This window comes from Leptodactylus fuscus, chromosome 5, assembly GCF_031893055.1.
Source record: "Leptodactylus fuscus isolate aLepFus1 chromosome 5, aLepFus1.hap2, whole genome shotgun sequence".
In the NCBI taxonomy this organism is placed as follows: Eukaryota; Metazoa; Chordata; class Amphibia; order Anura; family Leptodactylidae; genus Leptodactylus; species Leptodactylus fuscus.
The window spans coordinates 108,900,491-108,924,768 of NC_134269.1; the positions used below are offsets into that span (position 1 = coordinate 108,900,491).

A 24,278-nucleotide genomic window follows, 5' to 3' on the forward strand; every position below is an offset into this window, starting at 1 on the left:
CCGTCCATGCTCCTGTCCTGGCCACCCTCTGCTGCTGCCTCCAGGGTGTGCTTTAGCAGAGACTGAAGAATGCTGGGACGCTGTACGTAGCATCCCAACGTTCTTCAACCTCAAGACGTAAGTGCATCGCCATCTAGAGGAAGCAGCGGAAGACAGCCAGGACAGGTGCAAGGACAGGAGAGTACAAACAATTGGCATCTGCTTATTGCAATGACACAATAAGCAGGTGCCAATTAAAAATAAAAAAATACCACCTCCCAGTTTATTCCATGAGGCAACCGCCTAAGGCCATCATTTCAGGTCACCTCATGGAAGGTGCCCCCTGGTGTCAACAACCTCATCTTTGATTTGGCATGCTAACATAAAAACCATAATCAAGTTTCTAAATAAGAGACACACTCCAGAAGTACTTAATAATATTAATTTTAACATATTAAAAAATACAGTCACATTAAAAAGAACAGTTAAAAACTGTAGCGGATGACATATGAAAATAGTGTGTATATATTTATACATTAAATCTACAATATTTACCATCATCGATACATTTTTAGGAGCAGTGTTACCAGCTCAGCACAGTATATTGTACAGCTTGATTAGGAATCACAGGCCTGTAATTAGGACATGAGTATTATTACAGTCACATTTATGTACATTGTATTATGAGGCATCTCTGCATTCCTGGAAATAATCAGCAACACAGACAACTAACAATCACGAGAGAAGAATTTTGCCATTTGTTGTAATGTAGTGTTCAGCCATCAGTTAACACTAACCATTATGATCAATCATGTACACAGATCGCTCATTGCAGATATTACTACTGCACATCTAACTAGTTTTATCATTCTTATAAGATTTATTACAACTGTACCTTAAAACTCAAGAGACATAAAAATACAACTTTCTTTATCCAACGTAAATACTTCTGGAATATTAAAAAGAAATATTAACACTTCAATGTGATTAAGGTATTGTGTTTTCCCTGCAAAGAAAAACGGTGCTATACTACTTTGGTTTGTGACGCTGCTGCATGAAAGATGAAGTGACTAAAATTATACTCTTCTTCTGGAACAGTTAAAGAAAGCACGAAAAAAAAAAAAATATCAAAGAATAATGTGTCAATCAGAAGTAGGTAAAAACCCACTCAACCCAGCACTTGGAAATAAAGCAGACAAGTCAAATTGATTTGCCTTCTCTTAACTATTAGTGTCATTTCAGAACACAATGCATTGCTTCATAAAAGGTGTGATGGTGTAATGATAAAACAGCAGACATTAAGCCATTATAAGCCAAGGCACATAGTGAAAGACACATGCTGTTGGAGCAGAGTACATCATTACTGAAGGCGGGGAGAGATACAGCTGAAAGCATGCATGAAATAATGAATACAAGCTAGAAAAAAGTGTAATGTTTACGTAGTCAGCGACCAATTGCAAAGTGTTAGGTTTGTGAAAGAGAGGCAAGTAAACAGATGAGCATGATTACATGAGACTGCTACAAATACACACACTTTGTTCAACTCAATAGAAATGATGTAAACATTGCCGGGACTATAAATCTAAAGAAAAGACAATGCAGTGTGTCAGTAATGTTAGGAGGAGAAATATGTACTAAATACACAGTGTGGAACATCATAGATGGACAAGAGGTATCTGTCAAACAAAGAAGGCACCACACAGTATTGCAGCAACACTGCAGAGATATCAAGGAGGACATTCACCTGTGAAAGAAAAGCTTTCTACATTATACTAGGTCCTCTAGCCCTGTATCTCTGCTTCCAGAGATGCTTGGTGGTCCTGCTTAGAGGAGAATTAAGGTTTAGAACAAGCCGACATAACCAAAGCCAATGACTGTAATACCTAGAGGCGTTGTGCTGCCACCCTCCATGGGCACATACTAAAAACCTAACTTACATTTCTTTACTAATAAAGAAGGTTTGCTATACCATACAAAAGGAGTCTTGGGAATGACTCTTAGTCAATGTTAATGCAGGTTTTCTGTGACTTTAATGTGGACATTCTGAGCTTCTTGCATTAGCTTTTGTTTTGCATGGGATGCACTCAACACCTACATCTCACAGCTGGTGCAGCACTTTCAGAATCAATATTGGTAAAGTGCATAGTGTCAAATGGATACAATAAAGCATTTTACAGCGTGAGTAGGCTAGAGTTGTTGGAAGACAAACCATTAAGCCTAATACAACATAGGCAAAATCTATAGCAGCCGCTGCTCAATGTTGAAGTATTAAGAAAAGTTTTCCCAAATGGAGAACCATCCGAGTCATCCTTTGCATTAAACCTTATATTAGACTTTAGAACAATACTTTTGCGTACTGTGTTCAGAGTCAAAATGACCCTGGCAAACTCAGAATTCCAGTTCTTCAACTTAGTACTTATATGGAGTTTACATAAAAAGTTTCATTAGTCTGAAACGTAACAGGTTAGATAAAGAGAACAGAAGTAATAGGCACATCTTCATTGACTCTTTGATGAATAAGTATACAGACATACTGTAGAAGGTGAGGCCTTGATCTAGACAGGTAACAGTCTAAACACTTCCAGAAGTTTGGAATACATTAACATCCTAGAAAAAAAAATCTCAAACATATTCTTAACGTAAAAGAATACCATTTCATAAAGTTTACCTTATAACATTGGCTGTATCATCTAAAATCTTTTAAATAATTTCTTACAGAGGCACTAAAGTTATTTAGCTAAAGAATTAATAAATATCTCAGAACAAATATGTACATAAAAGGCTACATATAGAACATTCTAAGATTCTGGGTGTAACACCTACTTAGTAAGTCTAGGTCAACTGAATGCTTCCACGTGTTATGGTATGAAGACACTTTCTACACAACTTTAAGCGATTCAAAAGTTAATTCTTGAAATGTTGCTTGTATACACAAGCAACAGAGTTCCACTCTTAATCTATGAGTGTTTTAATGTTCATAGCATCACAGACTCGTGCATTATTAGCCCATCACGGGGATTACGAAAGTGCGGTGCATTAACTCCAGGTTTGGAATGCAGATACCGTGGTGGAGTTACTTGGTCATTGTGTGGTGAAGTCCTTAGCCTCACTGGACTATTAACAGATAGAGAAGAAAAATTTGTCCCTGGACTCGAGGGCTGGTGTGGACCTGGGGATTTTTGAATATTTGACAAATAACTTCTTGATGCCTCTCTGTTTAATGGTTGTCCAAATGTCCCAAAAGACACATCATCAGGAAAGAACGTGTGGTCCGCTTGGTAATCTATAGGTGGAAGAATATATCTTTGCCTTTCTCTCTGATTAAAATTACCTAAGCGTAATGTAGTATTCTCCTCTACAGGCAGAACTTCAATTCTGTTGGAGGGTGATGTAACTGGATTTTGCCGAGCAGGAGAGTTCATAAGTATTTTATCTGCGTTAAAATCAAAACTGCGATCATAGGATCTATTTGGTGGACCAATCCAGTTTGGTGAATGGTGTTCATTATTAAGTCTACTTATTGAGTATTTTGAATTACCCTGATAAAGCGGTGGGCTACTGTAAGAAGGTGGTGGTTGTTTTGGGCTGTATCCATCACCAGTACCCTGAAATGGTGTTAAACGTCCTGGAGAGTGTGATTGCATACCAATAGAAGAACTACTTTCAGTTGCTCTTTGTGGACTGGATCCTTTTGAAAGAATACGTGATGAAGTGCTATTAAGATACATCACATTTTTGTCAGACATATCTGATTGATGCCTAGAATCTTCAACATGATTGTCAATTTCATTTTCACCACCAGAAACATTATCGTACTGCGATGCATTAGATCCCCTCTTACCGCCTGCATCAAACACTCTATTTTTCTGCTTCACTGCCAAACCCTGAGATTCAGACTGACTCAAAATACTATATTCTGGTGGATTGCCCTTTCCATCATTTATATGCTTTAGTAGAAGCTCTTTATTTTTGGATTCTGATGGCAAATTCCATTTAGGAGTTATTCCCTTTGCTGAACTGGAAGTTGCATTTGAGTTTTGGTTAGCGGTAGCATGGTCATAGTACTTTACTTTGTCCTGAGTAGGAGTTACAGGCTGAGGAAACTTCCTATGATGTCCATCTGTCTTAATCTGTTCAGAACGATATTCTCCAGACTCTCTCTTTATGGATTTCAAGGTTGACTTATCAATGGAATTCTTCCTCCTCTTCTCGGTTGGGGAAGCTTGCTGTGCTTTATTTGGAGAAGAAACCTTTTCAGGTTTCACTTGGTTTGAAAACTTGCTGGCACTCTTTTGTCCATTCATAACATGATTTGTAAATATTGGAGCAGATTCAGAAGGAACTTGACCAAGTGGCTTTTTAGGCTGTTCCTCTTCTTTTCCTGAGATTTAAAGAAAGACAAAATTATATTAAAGAGACACAAAAAAACCTAAAGTAAGCATATCTTTAAAATATTACTATATAAAGTGGCAACAAGCTTTACACATAGAACTTGCTGGCATTTTAAGAAAAGTTGTGACCTAAAAGTTTCCAGATACAAAGCAAAGCAATTGCAGAGATTCTCACTTGAGGGAAGTGTTAAAGGGTTATTCCCATCTCACCCTTTCATAGCTGAGAAGAGAATAGCACTGTCTTCACCTCCTTGAGGTGGTTGGGAGATATGGAAATAGGTGAATACAGATGTATTACGTTGTTTATGTAATGTCCATACAGGTATGGGGGAGTTACGGAAACAGTATAACCCTTCTCTGCTATAGTTGTAGACAAGAGAACAAAGCCTGAAGCCTTCATACATCAGCTTAAATGCAGCAGACTCAATTCAAAGCATTTAGACCTCTGAACATACTGTATATTGAAGCAGGGAAACAGAAAAAGTATAGAGCCATATATCACATATTGTACAAGTCTAAACCACCTACCTTCCCTAATAGATTATAAGACCTTGCTGATATGGTCAGCTTTCCTATTTGTATCAGGTTAGTCATCTAGTTGTTAGTAATCTTGTGTTTCTTGTACATTTGGTTGTACATGTATGCAAAACCCTTCACAGATCTACAGCATCATGGAATTAATTGTGTTATATAAAGAAAATACATAAAAGTACCATGAACTGTACAATGATACTTTCTGAAGAAAAACTGGATGTGAGTTGAAGTATGGCACAGAAGGCATTCCAGTAAGAGCTATCTCCCCTTATTAGGGTGCATGCACACTACGTAACGCCGGGCGTGTATGAGAGCCGTACACGCCGGCGTTACAGCAGGGCTGCCGAGCACTTCCCATTCACTTCAATGGGAGCGCTCGTAAACGCCGCTGTTACGAGCGCTCCCATTGAAGTGAATGGGAAGTGTTCGGCAGTCTGCTGTAATGCCGGCGTGTACGGCTCTCATACACGCCCGGCGTTACTCAGTGTGAATGTACCCTTATAAGGCTTTACATAACAGGGCTTCTCAATAAGGTATGTATTTCTTATCATAAGAGGGAAATGGCTTCTTGTTTTATCAATGTGGTGATAGAAAGGCCAAATATAGGCTTTCAAGTTTAACAATAATTCAAGTCAAGCCTTTCAGAGCAATGCTATACAATGATATATAAATTTCTTGTACTTTTATTTTCTATATATTTAAAATAAGTGAAGCAATGTCCAAAGGACATATAAAGTTCCTTCAGAAAAACAATCCAGGTTGACCTTTGGCAAATGAACATTTCCAGGCAGTAATTGTATTCTAAGTCTACAGAAGCCATAAACCTACATGTTCCAGCTGTGCAATGATATGTTATCCAACATCTCTGAAAATGACTATAAACAGATTTTATTTTACTTCACATAAACTTCAGATCTTTCTATACTAAAGACATATTGAGTGTGGTTGTGGTGACACACAAAACATGGTTGTGAATTTTTGTGTTTCTTTTTAGTTCACATAAAACACACTAAGCTTTAATTTTTATAGGGGAAATATGTTGTCATTTACGTCACCCTTGATTTAGTAGCAATGTATCTGAAACTGTACATCCATGCATGGCTGGGTTTTATTTGCTGGAAGGTTAATTATTCAGTACATTCTTTCACAAGTATATTTGAGAAATAATTTGTTAAAACGAAGAGGGAAAAAAGCCAGTAGCACCCTTATAAAACAAAGCCTTTTAATATAATCCATCTTTGTCTTGCTTGGTATTTAAATGTATGTCCCCTTTGTTAATAATGTCACTCCTGCAGTTCTTTCAGGAGTTTATCTTAAGCTTGCCTCCCACTTTCCATGGTTTATGCTGATTTCGGAATTTAAATACCACGTGAAGTCAGATTTAACACCTGAGCTCACAAATCCAGCAGGTCTGGAGGTGAAACTCACAAAGAAAAAAACCTTAACCAGCAAAATTACATAGTAAAATATTCAGAGGTATTCCACAGCATAACTAAATTAGTACATTTGGGGAAAAAAAACAAAAACAAACGCCATTACGCCCATCCAGTAGCGCAACTACTGCTGCAACAGCCATAGAAGCTGCTATGGGGCCTGAGACTGCGGGGTTTTTTTAATTTATTTTTTAAATGGGCTGTTATCTGGTGGAGTTATTTAAACAGATAACAGCTATTATTTACTTACCAACCCCACTCCTGTCCACAGCCCTTCAACTTCCCCTTCAGATCAGATACTCAGGGGAGATGAATAAACATAACAGTGTTACTCACCTCTACTGGTCCTCTTCAATGATGTCAGAGACCTCTTAGACCTGTACTTGGAGCTTAGCAGTCACATGGGTCACTCCAGCATTATGACACATAATGACCCAGGAGTAAACCACGTGAACTCTAAGGCCTAATTACAGAAGGGGTAAGGACACTAAAATACCAGATTTCTCATGATCCATAAGGGCTAATAAGACAAACTTTGTAATGTAGATCTGCAGGTCTCAAACCTAACAGCATTTAAGGAGTTCAAAGTGTATAAAGAAATGTGCCGCACTTTCCCTGCCATGGATATGTCATATGTCCTGACAGACATGCATTTCAGTAGCCAAGGGTGTATGTAATCCTCAGGATCTGTAAAATGACACAATTGTGATGGTCCCTATAGATCCAGGGTGATTGACTGATAAAGTTAATCACCCTGGATCTATAGGGACCATCATCATAACTGTGTCATTTTACAGATCCTGAGTATTACATACACCTTGGCTACTGAAGCGCATGTCTGTCAGGACATATGACATATCCATGGCAGGGAAAGTACAACATTTATCTATAAAAAAAAACACACTTTGCACTTCTTAAGTTCTTCAAAGATTTCTGAACTATTGTTTTAGAGGAGGGGAATATTATCCTATGAAAAAAACTACTCCTAGGGGACAGCAGTGTCATGAGAAGGTGTATGTGGTCTGGAACATTGTTTAGGTAGGTGGTAATTGTTAAAATAACTGGTATAAGAATTATAAATTCTGATGCACATACGCCCAAAGTAGGTGCTTTTGTCAGTAGACCGCTGTCAGCAGGCAAAGTCTCACTGGCTTGTGGTTATGCAGCCCCATGCACAGCAAACTGTGATGCATTGTGTTGAGACACCTTTCTATTATAGCTTCAGCATTAAAGGGGTTGTCCAGTTTCAGACCAATACTGAAATAATTGTTATTTTTTTTGTATATTGAAAAATTCTCCAATTTTCCAACATACTAGATTTCTGTTTGATGTCATTAATTTTGCTTATTTTCAGCTGATAAAAATCAGTCCATGGTCATATGATGGAAACACAGGTACACAGCTCGTAACCAGGCAGATGTCTGATCACTGGACTGTGACTATAACAAGCTGTGCACCTGTGTGTCCATCACATGACCATGGACTAATTCTTATACACTAGAAATATACAGAATAAATGACAGCAAGCAGAGATCTAGAAAACTGAGAAGAATTTATACAAAATGTGTATTGGAAACTTATAGAAATTAGCATTATACAAACAATAATAGGTCTATCAATATTGGTCAAACTGGACAACCCCTTTAAATCTGTCAGCAATCTGTTTTTTGTAGGATTGATTGCGTTTTGCACTTGTCAAACTTAAGAATTTGAATATATATATATATATATATATATATATATATATATTATATATATATGTAGAATATATATTTTCCCTCTCTCTATTTTGTGGTTGCATACCACCCCCTAGTGGCAATACACCTCAGCACTGCAGTCAGTCCACTTTAAAGCTATTTTCACTAACAAGCCATCATCTCTATCAAGTACAGGTCGAGGTTAGCTGAAATAGCTTAAATTTACCAGCCTGCAACCTCTGCTTTGATGGCTGAAATCAGCATTTAATAAAACAAAGAAAATGTTACATTTCGGGGATCTAATAGGGTGTGAAGTTATACAATAAGTAAAGCTCATTAAATTTTAATGTGTCTACGGTAAGGTTGTTATCATTCATGAATTTCTACAAGACATCCTAGAGCAATTTGCTGTCTACAATACTGGTTAAATATGCATAAAGCATTCAACAGCAAAAAAGCAAGAGGTTAAAAAAAAAAAAAATCAGGTACATTCAGTAATACCAAGGATGTTGCAACTTCAACAGAAAAATGAAAGCTAGATAGGCAGGCAGACAGACTGATAGACAGACAGATAGGTAATATTGTTGCCTTGGCAGAAACTGTTAACGAAGCCTTGCTTTAAAAAAAAAAAAAAAAAAAAAAAAAAATCACTTCCTTAAGAACTGAATGCTCCTTTAACTATCACAGCATGGATTAAGTCTAAAGAAAGGGCAGGCATTGCTTTATTTTAGTTAAATGTCACAAGAAAGCACCTGCTTTCTGCAGTGATAAAAAATTGACATCCTGCTGCAGCATTTAGCAGTCATTATGATGAAAAATAATGTGTTGAAAATTACAAGTGAAATCAAAGCCTCTTATGCCTCTATACTAAGGCTGCTATAGGAATATGGTACTAGACCAGAAAATGGCCATAACTAGAGCAGAAAGTGTGAATATAGATTTCTAGCTCTCTGCACAACACTAGATAGATTCTGGGAATCATACAGGAGCGAATGTCAGAAGAACACATTGTAGACCACTTCAAATCCATTCTACTGTAGCTTACATTCTGCCCCTGAAGAGCACCCCGACACAGGAGCGTTAAATGTTTTATCAAGAGTAAAGGTTTCTTCTATTGTTTTTGTACTAACATGTTCTTGGATGCATGAGAAGAATGACATGGAAGCACTTTGCAGTGAGACATTGGGGCAGGTTTACTAAATAAAAACAAAATACACCAGAATTCTGATGTACATGCTGTGTGCCACAACTGTTTTATATGCTTTTTGCACCTCACAAAACAAAGGGGTAAACTTGTGAAAAAAAGTATGGCAACACGTGGCGAAAAATAAGTGGTGAAAGGTTAGAGTAGACATTTTAGAGAAACAATATCTCTACTCTTGTCCAAATATTATACTTTCATCTACAGTATGCTTCTTAGTAAAATCTACAAAAATGAACAAAAGTTTTTTTGTATACATTTTGAGCAAAATTTATAAGCCCACTAACCACTTGTGTGTGACCTCTGTATGTTGAGTTCCTGTGGCACTGCACTGCAACAATACCACTGCAGCTCATTCTTAGAAGAAGAAGGCATAAGGAATCCACTTACTAGCTCTCCGTCCTCTAAGTGACTGTAAACCTTTTGCGTTCTGTTTACATAGTGGAAGTTCTGCATGGCTGCTGCGATTGTGGCCATATGACTGTGATATGGTTAGGCACAGAGCATAGGAATTTAGCCTAGTTACAGGGGTGTGGTACGGTTGCAGGGTTGCTCCTCTTGTAGGCACTTACCTGCAGTGGTGGTGGTCGCCAAGCTGCACTGCCCCCAATAGAGTAGGGACCCACTAAAGAGAGGTGGCTGTGCAGTGGCTTTTATACACTTTGATCAAAATGTGTGCTAAGAACTTCATGTTCAGTTTTATGGATTTTGCTGAGAAACCTAGATGAATGTATAAAACTAGAATAGGTGGTCCTTGTCTCTTTTTTCCCTCCAAAATGTCAACCTCTCTAAAGATTAGACAAGATTAATCAACCTAATCCATTATGTTCAAGCAAAGGTACTATCAAAATCCAAATCTATTCACAATTCAGATTTGCCAAAGACTACAAAAAACAGAAACCTCTGGTGGTGGCTTATCTCCCTCAATAAGAAAAGAATTGAGCAAGATGAAATCCAACTTCCTAATCCCATTCCCCCCAACACCTGCCATTGAGGTCATGAGACCCCTGTACACATTTGATGGATAATGGGTTTAGCGGACATTCAGCCAATGCATATACAGCTCAACTGTACTGTAAATAAATATAACTTACATCTAAAAAGAACACCCTGAAGAGGTGATTATAAAACAGTAACAGACAGACCCATCATCATATTGATAATACCTAGCATAAAATCTAGCTGGAAGATCTTGAACTGTATCCATAAACACAGAAAAAAAGTAACATGCATGCGGCACTCCGACGATTAATTATTTTTACATCTTATTGCTAAAATCTACTATATCATAAGAAGAAAACTAGCAAGATTATGGTTTCCAAAGTAGCCAAAAGTGCAAATTTCAAGCCCTTTTGCTATATATTATAGAAAGTAAATGCAATTCTATGTGGTCACCTTTTCCTTCTGTTATTTAAGTATTATGATCATTGACATTACTGTCACCACACAACGTATCAAACACAAAGCACGGTTTGTCTATAGAATATTAATTTGTCAAAACTGTGTAAGTTACAACTGCAATTGATAGAAAGACATACTGCTTGCACATTGTACTATCACATATATAAAGAGATTCCAAAAAGGTGTGTGACAGACTTGAAGGACTTTATGAAGTCAGAATCTTCTATAACACTGAGGTGCTCTGTAAACTGCTTGAATAAAACCAGATTACAGGATTAAATTTACCCTTATCCTAAATGCCAAATAAATACATAAAGATAAAATTCAGCAACTACATTACTACTGGTCCTGCTACTTGTGAAATCAAATTCCTCAAAAATAAGTCACTCCAGGAATCCTGGAGTTTAAAAAAAAAAGGGGGGGGGGGGTTTTCTATACTAAACTTTCATGCATTCAGCAACCCTTATTATTTCCAATTTACTACCTCTTTTAGAGTTAGACAAGCACTGGTCACATGATCTCTTCTGTTTTTATTTCACCTGCAGCTACAGCTTACCTCTCCCCTTCGCCTTTTTCGCCTCATTCATTGTTTAGTTTGCATAACTATGTGCACACAGCTTTATGTTCCAGCACACAGCTCTCTGCATATTCTCATTGGTATCTCTGAAACTTCTCCCCTTGTCCTGTCTGTGTGAAGCCTTATTCACACATCTGCATTACATGTACATGCGGTATCTTCACAGATAGCATACATACTCATTTTATTTTGTTTATTCAGATGCCAGGTTTTTACTGCAGCTGGTAGGAATGCAATAAAAAAATAAAACGCTCTACGTTTCCACAGATGCAACACATCAATGAAAGTCTATGGGTCAGTGAAAAACAATTGCTGACATCCATGAGTTAGCCTTTTTTTCACAATACTGGAGAGAGCCAAGGCATTCCTATTTTCCGGGTGGGCCTCTGATAGGGTTTTACCCCAATGACTATAGTAGTATATATCAGGCAGTCAAATTCGTTGCCCAAAATAAATTCATTTTATTTGTAGAACATGCAATCTATTAAAAAAAAAAAAAAAAAAAAAAAAAAAAAAAAAAAAAAGTTAAGTAAAGTAAGACGTTTTTCAGTCCACACCATGGACCTTTGTCAGACAAGAATTGCCTTTTAGAAGAAACAGGAAAATCTAAGCAGAGCGTCAAAAGAATAGTAGGTGGGTTTACCACCAAGGTAAGTGGTAAAGTGCCCAAGCATACTTACTCGGGCAGTTTACCACCTACCTTGGTGGTAAACCCGCCTACCTTTCTTCTGACGCTCTGCCCGTTTTTTAACAAATAGCAAGCTCTACAAATAAAATGAATTAATTTTGCACAACAAATTTGAGTGCCTGATATATATTACTACATTATTTTTTCACAGACACAGAAATAAAAAATATAAAAAAATAAAACAAAAAATCTATATATGACCACCTTTTGACTGAAGTGAAAAATGGATCAAACACAAACACAGTATCTGCAAATGAGCAGGATGGGGTGCAGTTTGTGAAAAAGCAAAAACCTCACTTGACTGCAGAAGTGTGAATGAGGCCAAAGGACCTTGTGCATGGATTTTCAATTACAGGTCCGTATCTCTGAAAAGAAGAATTTACTTTGTTTCTGCAACATGAGGCCAAGTTGAGCTGTAGAAAGCTAACCAATCCCAAGAGAAACTTGTTTACAAAAGGAAAGGGGGAAGATGCATGCCAACACACTTGGTGAATTTGTGGCAATCCTCTGTGAGCTAAACGCTGGAGCACAAATGTCATTAATGCTGTGGACTCCAGGCTATTTGTATGTAACTACCCTCAGTCATAGAAGAACCCTCAGCAGCTGAGTAACCACGACTAGAACAGGATGGCAACAAAAAAAGCTTGCAGTGACATAAAAAGCAACAAAGTGTAATAACTTTTCTTAGTACGATAAAAGGTATTAATAACCTCTTTGATGAAACTCGGAAAATAATCGTTGTTACCTATATAGACAAGATTAGGGCTTTTATCAGATATAGATTTACTGTTTTGTTTTTTTTTAACGTAATGGACTAAAGGAGGAACGTTAATTACAGATGCTGGGGATCACCATTTTTAATACACATTGTTGAGTGTGGCATTAATTTTGTCTAAAACACTTTCTAAATATGTTGCAGAAAAAGTGCACCAGAATTCTGTCTCAATTTGATTAATAAATCTCTAAAACACACTTTCCATGTGATTTACAGCATTAAGAGATCCCAAGTATAATGCTTTGTATCTCTGAATATAGCTTTCAAGCTTTAGGGTATGATTTTGACTACAAATGGCCATAACATTTTGACAGAAAGCTAAATTGTAACAGCTATTCCTCCCAAATCATGTTTAAGTATAACACAGACACAGGCATGGTTGCAAAGCCACATAACAGCTGAAGCCCAATTGTAGACTTCAGCAGTCCTGGATGTCAGTCAGAAAGCTGAAGTAGGACAGGTTATTGTGCCTGGGCCTCCACTTATTAAACTCTGGGGTATGAAGAGACCCCAGAGTCTAACAATAGTTTCAGTTCAAATGTGTTTGGTCCAAACTAAACTGCAGGTGGAAACTCACAAAATATAATAACCGACCCAAAATAACAGATGGGTTGATGCTCAGTTTTGGCTATTTCATTAATTGCTCAACCCTAATGAGGAGTATACATGATGTGTGTAAAAATAAAAATAAAAAGCAGTGTGTTATATTGAAAGAAAAGGAGTAGGCATGCATAATAGGCTGTTGTAAGTAAAGTTAAAACAAAACATTACATATACACAAAAAGCATATTAATGCAACTGGATATAATGGTGAGGGATTCACTACATTCATTCTAAATCCACCCAGACATAAAAAGTTCCTTACCTGGAGGAGGGAGATCAAGTTTCGCTCGCCTTAGCTCTGTCATTGAGATTTGGAGTTGATCAATTACATAGTCATCCTCGTAACCGAAATTCTTAGCTAGGCTCTCCTGCAGGAACTCTATTAGATCTTCCATAGTCAGCTTCATTAAGTATTCTAAAGAATAACACAATGAGGTTACTCACTATACTTCTAATAACAAAAGGAGCAGGTAAAGAGAAGAGAAAATTATTCCATCACATAACAAGCTGCAATAGCTATAAAGGCATCATTATGGCTTTTAGATTATTAGCATTTACTTATTTATGAATAATTAAACTGGGAATAATAATACTGGGAAAAACACTATGCTAAATTATAAAACTTCATTAAAAACGTATGGCTTTATGGAGAGCATATTAATGAGGGCTGGCACATCCCAGCTAATACAAAACACACTGTGAATGTATCCAATTGTTTCTTTTTAGGCCATTCACCAAAAAACATAGCGGACCTAAAATGAAAGTCATAATTAAACATACAGGCAGGGAAAGCGTTATGAAACATTAATAAAGCTAACTAATTTTTTTTAAAAAAAAGGGTATAGTATATGGGGAATTCACTTGAACCTTAACCAGGGTTTTTAGTAAAACAGAAAAAAGCAGCCCAATATACCAGGAACAACAACGCAAGTATAAAATGTGTGGTGAACACAATTAGATATAATTTTGTTAGAAAAGTTCTAGTATTAGGCTGAAAAGTCAAAGTCAAAATTGACTTCAAGAAGCCTGGGAAATATGAAGTAAGCACTTATACATCTCCCTTCTACTAAATCCATTCCTGGCTTTGGCTCCAAAATAAAATAAAATAAAAAAAAAAAAATTAAAAAAAAGACCCTTTACGCAAGATGGGGCTTTAGCCTAATATGTCAACTATTCATCCATGTCTCTGCTCATTCAAGGATTCTGAGTCCAATGGGTGGCTCTACTCCAGTGATCATGCTTGACAACCATCTCTGTATGCACACTCATGGCAGAGTAGGACAACCCACTGGACTCCTAACCCCAAAACGATTAGATGTTTAAACACTTTATAACAAAACTTTTTACATCAATCTGCTCAGCATCTCTGCATGCATGGTCTGTTAGACTCTATATGATGCAAGTTGTAATAGCTGCAACTTAATAAAAATGTGTTAAATTGAATATCTTACTTTTGAATTATTATAACTTTTTTTCTTTTTTTTTTTGTCGGTATTGCAGCTCAGCACGGTTCACTTAAAGCATTTGTATTAAGTTAATCAATAAAACAGTAAGGAAGCTGCATATGCTTAAAACCAGGGAACACACATAGTCCCTGCTAGGATACCAGAAAAGAAGAATATGCTTTTTCTTAGTCAATGTCCAGTGTAGTTCAGGTTTTATTGATCAAATATCAGGAATATTTTTATTAAATATGGTATACATGAGAAAGCCTAAAGTTACCATTTTCCTCACTCCTCATTTAGGGAAAGGTATAAAATACTGGCAGAGCAGTTAAGGCATATAATAAAATGAGAATAAAAAGCCTGCATATTTCATCAAACACAAGAGCGTCTTTGAGATAATTATGGGTAATTTAGTGTGAGCTCTTTTAACCATTTATAAAGACTCTGAATTATGCAGGTGCTTTTTAGCCACAATTTATTCCATGGAGAACAAATCGAACTGTTCAAAGTGAATGGAAAAGACCTATTTCAAGAAAAGAGAAAAATAAAGTTTAGATTTGCTTACAGTCCAATCATATATAGTTCTGCACCTGAAAATAAATGTTCACCTCTTATCCAACTTCCTACCTGAATAAATTGAATTTCTATAATAAAGTGCAAGATAGCTCCCTACATTTTACCAGGCAAACCATGAGCACATTACAGGATGCTCTTTAAGTCAACAGGAGTCATGCATGGCATGTTTGAGGCAATTGGAGGATGTGAGGGAAAAGAGAAATGGGGCATACTGGATTTCAACATACCTCAATCCTTTTACTCTCAAGGGATGTAAATCCCTTCTTACTACTACCTGCATAGCAGCAGCATTCTCCCTTTTGAAATAACACCCATGCACACTTGCCCAAAACATGACTGCGCATGGATGGGGAGTCAGGGGTGTTAGCTGTCAGCAGAATGAGCATGGTGTATGGTCTGCCTAACAATAATTACCAATTTCATGATAAAGCAATGTACACATTTAACCACACCAAGCAGAGCCCAGAACATGCAAAATTAATTTATTTGAGTTCAGCAGTTACTAAACACAATACGCTGCATAAAGATGACTTACTCTGATTAAATCATTTTTTCTATAACACAGGTCAACAGCATTTTTGGGGCCAAAGATATTTCAACGAATTTAGGGTAACTTTGGGGTGCTGATTCTGAATATGTCATCAGTTTTGCCAGATTGGCTTAAGTTTTTGAGATTTGAGATTCTATGTTAGGATACTCCCATTTTCGTTTCTTATGCTTATTGAATCCTTGCACTTGCACAGAAATAACAGTCATCATGATGATTTTTTTGCTCTCTCCACACCATTGGAACACCAAATTTGAAGCTTTTTCTTTGTCATTTGCTCCATTTTCATAATAATTCGATACATGCTTTGCACACTATGTGTGGTGCCCAAGACTTGTCTTGGTCCCCAAGCATAACCTCAAAATAGGCCAAATACACTTTTTTTATGAAGTCTGTTATGTTTCTTCTATGTTTTTGCAGTGTATATTCACCACAAATGTAACAGAATGAGTCTGGATCGTTAAGACAACTTCTTCTTGATGAGTTCATGCTTTTCATTGGAAAACAGACAACAACATAAAGTTAGTGCAAAAATCAAGCTATGAACAAACTTTTAGAACACTAATTAACAAAAAACTATATTGAGAACTGCTCAGTTCAAGTACTAATCCAAAGAAATTAATGAGATGATGCGTCGCATTTACCAACAAGTGCTACAAATAAGATACCAAAAATCTCAAAAACTTGAGCCAATCTGGCAAAACTGATAGCATATTCAGAATCAGCACCCCAAAAATACCCCAAATTCATTAAAATATTTTGGACACCAGTAATTTTTTTTTTTTGTTGACCTGTGTAATCACTCTCTTTGATGAAACAGCAATGCTGCAGATCTGGATGATATTTTATTGAAGAAAATTGCTCACGGCATTATACACGCATGTACCTGTCATAATCAATGTACTTGGTGTCCCTTAATAGTGGTTAAGCAATGCCCATAAGACACAGATTTTAACATGGAGATGAAATGGACTGCACCCTCCGGGAGTCATGAATAGACACATCTTAAAGCTTCGGTTTTGTGTCATGTAATCTTCCCCTTTAGAGCACAGGAAAAGCATGCATATTTCAGTAGTGAGAGCAATGCACCATTTGTTCTTGACATACATCACACAATTGTCTCTCTCTGACTGTATTATAAATGGTAATTTTTACTTCACAGCGGCTCCAGGATCACACTTGTATAAACTGATTTCCTGAGAGGCTGATAATAGCCAACTAAAAGTACACATGACTTATATTGGAACAAATGCAAAGCAAATTCACCGTATAGCACATTTACTAATATTCATACAGATTTTATGAAATAGACTGAGATCCAGACATATAGGTAGTTATGGATATGTACAGGCAACGGCTATGTATCTATCCATATGTACCAGTTAAATTTGCCCTTTATGGACAAATGAAAGTAAAATAGATAATACAATTTAAAGAGGACCTGTTAGCACTCTGCACATGTAAGTCTTTAGTAAATACTACCATTCGTCATGAAGCATTAAAGGGGCTCTATCAGCAAAACTATGCTAATAGAGCCCCACACATGCGTGAATAGCCTTTAAAAAGGCTATTCAGGCACCGTAAATGTTATATTAAACCCCGGTCCCGTTTTTAAATAAAAGCAGTAAAACATATATGCTAATCGTACCTGAACGCGCACCATGGGCGGGGATGCATGGTGCGATGTCAGCTTTGGGCACGCCTACCTCTTCTGTCTTTTTGTAGTGACGCCCTCTGGTTCCGTGTCTTCTTCTGTCTTCTTGTCTTCAAATCCCGCGCCTGCGTAGTAACGCTTCCCTCCGGAGCGCTACTGCGCAGACTCACTCGCCATTTTACTTAATGGCAGTTCGCGAGTGTACTGCGCAGTAGCGCTCCGGAGGGAAGCGCTACTACGCAGGCGCGGGATTTGAAGACAAGAAGACGGAAGAAGACACGGAACCAGAGGGCGTCACTACAAGAAGACAGAAGAGGTAGGCGTGCCTGAAGCGGATGTCGCACCGTGCATCCCCACCCATGGTGCACGATCAGGTACGATTAGCATATATGTTTTATTGCTTTTATTTAAAAACGGGACCGGGGTTTAATATAACATTTACGGTGCCTGAATAGCCTTTTTAAAGGCTATTCATGCATATGTGGGGCTCTATTAGCATAATTTTTCTGATAGAGCCCCTTTAAGACATGAGCAGCACTTAGAACTTTTATTGTGCAGTTGCTCTGTTATCAGATTGAGAACTTCATGACTTTGACTCTATTCAAATGACCAAAGTACAAAAACTGACATTTGTCTTGAATCCTTGGGGCACATCTTTCAAGGAGCCCTCATAGATTTGAGACTATTGAGGGATCTTTGAAAATCTGTATAGAAACAGTCACGTGAATAGCCCCATTCCATGAATTGATTTTAATGCAGCCATGTGAAAGCCATTAAAGAACATGACTGTCAGAAAGCCGTGAATATGGCTCTTGTGAATAGAGCTTAAAGTGACAAGATATGTCCCTGTATACTCATACACTGACCAAACAGAGCTGCCAGTACAAGACTGTGGAGGGATACACCTCTTTAAAAAGATTATCAAGAATTCGTCGAAATACATATTTTTACTTAAAACAGGCATGTGAGGAGTGTTGACAGGTCCTTATTGAATAGATTTACAGTAAAACCATTAAATCAGGAACACAATGAACTAGAAGTATTGCTAAAAATGACAAATACAAACAAAATGTGGGTTATATAATGAATGTTTAAAGTCCTTCAAAATCAATACAAAGGACATATTCGAGCATTCCCATTACGCCTGTGTTCGCAAGTCTGTGTTCGGGTTTGGAAAAACGGCTCAGCTGAACGGACATCAGTTTTGACAAGCTAAGGAAGGTAATTATGTCTAATACAAAGACTGGGTTTCCTAGCCTGAACAAGAAGTTTCCCCATAGAAGATGCATGGTCCTTAATGATACAACTCTCCCATTCTGGTGTTTGTTCTACCCTTTCACAATGTCATTCTTTGACTCGAGAAAGCGGAGTAAATTGGCTAACAAAATGAATAAGACAATTATGCGTAGTAAATATTTCTTTTGTTTTAAATAAATGAAGATAGCAAGGCCATAACACTTGTATGTAGCACAAAAATAAGCTTTAAAGGGAGTTTATTACTTCTCCAAGCATACTCGGCACCAGGGTATTTGTTAAGTACATCATTTTGAAGTGAGGTAGTTGATGCACTGGGAACGGGTCTTTAGCTCACAGGAGCACTGCGCTTGTCTATAGGTAGTAGAAGCAGGCTGAAGGCTTTGCAAATCGCAGCGTGTCTGCACTGCGTTTTTTTCCACAAAGCGGGCATGGGATTTGCATGAATCCCATCCCCTTTGCTTGCACTGTAAAACGCCGCTATTTTTCCTGCAGCGTCTCTGCTGTGGCCAAATTGCGACGTTTAGGTCCCGTTGGGCCCCAGCCAAAACCAGTTTTTCTCCAAATGTATGAAAGTGACATTTACGAAGGCATGTTGATAAACAATGTAATGTGTTCTGTAACATGTTGGTGATAACTAAATATGCTTTGGGGGAGATGGTAGACTACCTAAAGGCAAAATGTAGATGGACAAAACAGAATTCCTTATGAATTTTAAAACTACTGTTAGCTTTGGATAATCACTTTTACTTACAAGGGTTCCCCAAAAAAAACACGATCACAGGTAATGGATGAGGACACTTCCAGCCATCAGTTTTATTCTCACTTGTGGTTTAACAGCATTGTGGCTTAGTGGTTAGCATGAATATCTTATTTCTGAAACCCAAATCCCACTAAAGAATACACCTAAATGCAATCTGTATTTGTGGACGTTCCCTCCACGTTCCCGAAAACAAACAAACAAAAAACATACAGAAAGGTGAATTGACTTCCTATGGAGTAGACCGTAGTGTATGTATTATGTTATGAGCCCCATCTCTGTATAATACTGTATTTCAGCACCAGATAAACTGAAAATATATATCATTTATATAGAAATTCTGCCCTTACAGTAATATAAATCAGCTCTTCTGGCACAGAACAAAATCGGAAATCCAGAAAAGATTTCAATATTGGGAGATTTAAATTTCAGGAGTATTTATTGAAAATATAACTAGTGTGTGTGTGCGATAGAGATATATATATATATATATATATATATATATATATATATATATATATATATATATATATATATATATATATATATATATATATACACACACACACACACACACACACACACACACATCCTTCCTTTAAGGAATCTGCTACATGTATCCATTCAGGAGTTGAATAACTAAATACATCCTGACTTTGGATGTTTTGCACAATAACACTTGCCAATGCTCTCCTCTACAGGCTGGCAGCCTTGGCAGTTAGTAACTGCAATCTGTTAACTATTGGAATCCTTGAGGGAGAGTGAACACACAGGGTAAACTGAGGATGAGTGCCAAACCAGCTGAAATGATGCTGAATAACACAATCCACGTAAAAAAGAAGACTGTTAATTACCATCTGACAATAAACGCAAAAGTACTCAAAGTTGTTTCTGGACTGAAGGAAAACATGTCATCGTGCATCTCTTTCTCTCTTTGGAGCAAGATCAGACAATGTGTGGTTAACTGCAGAAGGGTTCACAATTAAAAATGACTTACTTTTATGCAGCTTCAAAATTGTGTAGGACATAGCAGTAAGAACGCGGTCACCTTCAAGTATGTAAATGTCCCAAATCCTCAGGTTTAGCGTGAAAGGAGTCTACATAGGTGAAAAACCACATGAGGGTGTTACATTTCATCTGTTTTCATAAATACATATCATAGCTTAAAGATCACACAAATGCTATATAAAGAATGCCAACGTGAAACTAAGGCTGGATTTATATCTGTGCTCATTGCCCATTCAGCCATTCCGTCTAAGCAGGACTGTTTTCTGCATTTTTTGGTTGGAAACCTGGTAGACCTTATTATAGTCTAAGGTATCTGCGGGTAACCGCTTTTTAAGTGGATTGGGTTTCCGTTTTTCGTGTCCCCAAGCAGACTCTTGTAATGGACAATAGCAACAGACACTACTGATGGTCACCAGCGATAGTGTGAATGACTCCTCAGTGAACCTAGAAGAACTGATCTTGTTTTGAAGGCAATGGGTGTTCACTCCAAATATTGATTCGATTTAGATTTCTCTTTTCTCTCTTCACTTAATTTTGTTAAAGAGGACCTTTCATGGTCTGGGGCACAGGCAGTTCTTTATACTGCTGGAAAGCCGACCGTACCGTAGCTCTTTACAGTCAGAAGGGCGTTCCTGACAGTCAGTCAGGTACGTCCTTCTTCAAAGCAGCGCCAATAGTGCTGTGCTCTGAGACCGGGGAGGAACGCCCCCTCCCCTTCTGATAATACTCGTCTATGGAGGAGCACTGTGAGCAGAGGGAGGGGGCGTTCCTTTCCGCTCACACTGTACAGCACGATAGGCGCTGCTTTGAAGAAGGATGTACCTGACTGACTGTCAGGAACGCCCTTCTGACTGTAAAGAGCTACGGTACCCGGGGCACAGATCGGGAAAGCCAACAGTACGCTGAACTCAGTGCACTGTCGGCTTTCCAGCAGTATATAGAACTGCCTGTGCCCCAAACCATGAAAGGTCCTCTTTAAATAAGAAAAATTATTAACTTTTTTGAACACATTCTTATTTTACAAAAGTATTAGGGCTAGTTCACACGGGGACATGGACACTGATTTTGACAGCGGATTTCGCGGCCAAATCAGCGTCCATACAATGTCCACACTATGTGAACTGCTCCCGCCGCGACCATCGCGGTCGCGGCTTTCACCTCCGCTGTCGGCTCAAATGAATGAGCCGACATGGAGGGCGCTGCGGCTGGACGGAAGCCGCGGCTCAGCGCGAGCGGCTTCCGCCCGAAAGATAGGTCATGTCGCTTCTTTTTCTGCTAGCGAGCTAGCAGGAAAAAAAAAGCGAGCAGTTCACATAGGGATACATTGTATGGACGCTGATTTGGCCGCGAAATCCACTGTCAAAATCAGCGTCCATGTCCCAGTGTGAACTAGCCCTTAGGCAGGCATGGATAAATGTTGCATAGTGATGAGTGTAAAACACAAAACAAAACATAAAATAGTGGAAAGTTGAATTTAAGCAATATGTAATATGTAACATATTACTGAATTCAATGGGAGCTGTACAAAGTAGTTTTCATTAGACCAGGGTGCACAGACTAAAAACACATTACACAATTTCCCACAGCACTTTTCCAATTGCCAGGCTATTGGCATGGTCTGCATAAATGGTGTAGTATACATGGGAAGGGATTAAAGTAGATGTGTCAGGGGATATGCTTTCGTTATAAGAGGTAATATATGGTCGAATATATATATATATATATATATATATATATATATTATATATATATATATATATATATATATACATACATACATACATACATACACTCACCGGCCACTTTATTAGGTACACCATGCTAGTAGCGGGTTGGACCCCCTTTTGCCTTCAGAACTGCCTCAATTCTTCGTGGCATAGATTCAACAAGGTGCTGGAAGCATTCCTCAGAGATTTTGGTCCATATTGACATGATGGCATCACACAGTTGCCGCAGATTTGTCGGCTGCACATCCATGATGCGAATCTCCCGTTCCACCACATCCCAAAGATGCTCTATTGGATTGAGATCTGGTGACTGTGGAGGCCATTGGAGTACAGTGAACTCATTGTCATGTTCAAGAAACCAGTCTGAGATGATTCCAGCTTTATGACATGGCGCATTATCCTGCTGAAAGTAGCCATCAGATGTTGGGTACATTGTGGTCATAAAGGGATGGACATGGTCAGCAACAATACTCAGGTAGGCTTTGGCGTTGCAACGATGCTCAATTGGTACCAAGGGGCCCAAAGAGTGCCAAGAAAATATTCCCCACACCATGACACCACCACCACCAGAATGAACCGTTGATACAAGGCAGGATGGATCCATGCTTTCATGTTGTTGACGCCAAATTCTGACCCTACCATCCGAATGTCGCAGCAGAAATCGAGACTCATCAGACCAGGCAACGTTTTTCCAATCTTCAATTGTCCAATTTCGATGAGCTTGTGCAAATTGTAGCCTCAGTTTCCTGTTCTTAGCTGAAAGGAGTGGCACCCGGTGTGGTCTTCTGCTGCTGTAGCCCATCTGCCTCAAAGTTCGACGTACTGTGCAGCGTTCAGAGATGCTCTTCTGGCTACCTTGGTTGTAACGGGTGGCTATTTGAGTCACTGTTGCCTTTCTATCAGCTTGAACCAGTCTGGCCATTCTCCTCTGACCTCTGGCATCAACAACGCATTTCCGCCCACAGAACTGCCGCTTACTGGATGTTTTTTCTTTTTCGGACCATTCTCTGTAAACCCTAGAGATGGTTGTGCGTGAAAATCCCAGTAGATCAGCAGTTTCTGAAATACTCAGACCAGCCCTTCTGGCACCAACAACCATGCCACGTTCAAAGGCACTCAAATCACCTTTCTTCCCCATACTGATGCTCGGTTTGAACTGCAGGAGATTGTCTTGACCATGTCTACATGCCGAAATGCACTGAGTTGCCGCCATGTGATTGGCTGATTAGAAATTAAGTGTTAACGAGCAGTTGGACAGGTGTACCTAATAAAGTGGCCGGTGAGTGTATATATATATATATATATATACACACACAAAATAAGCCAGTACAAAAAGTCCCTTATTAGTGGTATAAACTAGTGCTCCTTTGTTATGACAGAATAGATTTGCAGATAAGAAGCTCTCCCATGACAGATTCTCTAAATCTTCATTCATCTGGACACATCGTATTCCAGCATCATGCTGGCCACTGATATACAAGGTTAATGTAATTTTGCAAGGCTTACACTTTTATTGGTCACAAATGGGCATGTGGTTGCATGCTAACATGTTCATATTTACCCGATCTAGGAAGCACTGGAAAAACCACTTCATGGTATAGAGACTTGTATAGAGTTCCTGAGTTTCCTGAAAGTTGTTGAAAATAAGAAAAAAAACAAACACACATATAAATAATCAACCCAAATACAAAACTGAACAAAATCCAAGCGGGAACCAACACACAAAGAGGGAACAACATGGTGCACTCAGGTGTAAAATAATATCACATACAGAGGAGGAAGAAATGAATGCATTTCCTAGCTTCTTTATCAAATGCAACTGAAGAATGCATCCAAATAACTATGTAAAAATGAACTATTTACAACTCAACTGATCTCGCCCCTTTATTAAAACATGCTCCCAAAGCAGCTACACTAGTTTGACTTTAAAGCTAAATCATGTGCAGTATCAAGCAATGACCTTTCCGATGTTGCCCCTCATGTAGATTTCTTTAGTATACTAAATTGCACCCTTTGTGACGGGACTGA

At 38.2% G+C, this 24,278-nt stretch overlaps 1 protein-coding gene across 3 annotated transcripts in view; it reads right to left on the reverse strand.

The window, feature by feature from the left end:
• Positions 1-451: 451 nt before the first annotated feature.
• USP6NL (USP6 N-terminal like) overlaps positions 452-24,278 on the reverse strand; it is a 118,899-nt gene continuing 95,072 nt past the window's right edge. For all 3 annotated transcript variants that reach the window (XM_075273986.1, XM_075273985.1, XM_075273984.1), the window contains 4 exons: positions 23,812-23,877; positions 20,513-20,612; positions 13,542-13,694; positions 452-4,360 (listed from right to left, as the gene is read on the reverse strand). In XM_075273986.1, coding sequence (XP_075130087.1) covers positions 2,955-4,360; positions 13,542-13,694; positions 20,513-20,612; positions 23,812-23,877 — 1,725 coding nt within the window. In that variant the 3' untranslated portion in view covers positions 452-2,954. The remainder of the gene's footprint in view (positions 4,361-13,541; positions 13,695-20,512; positions 20,613-23,811; positions 23,878-24,278) is intronic.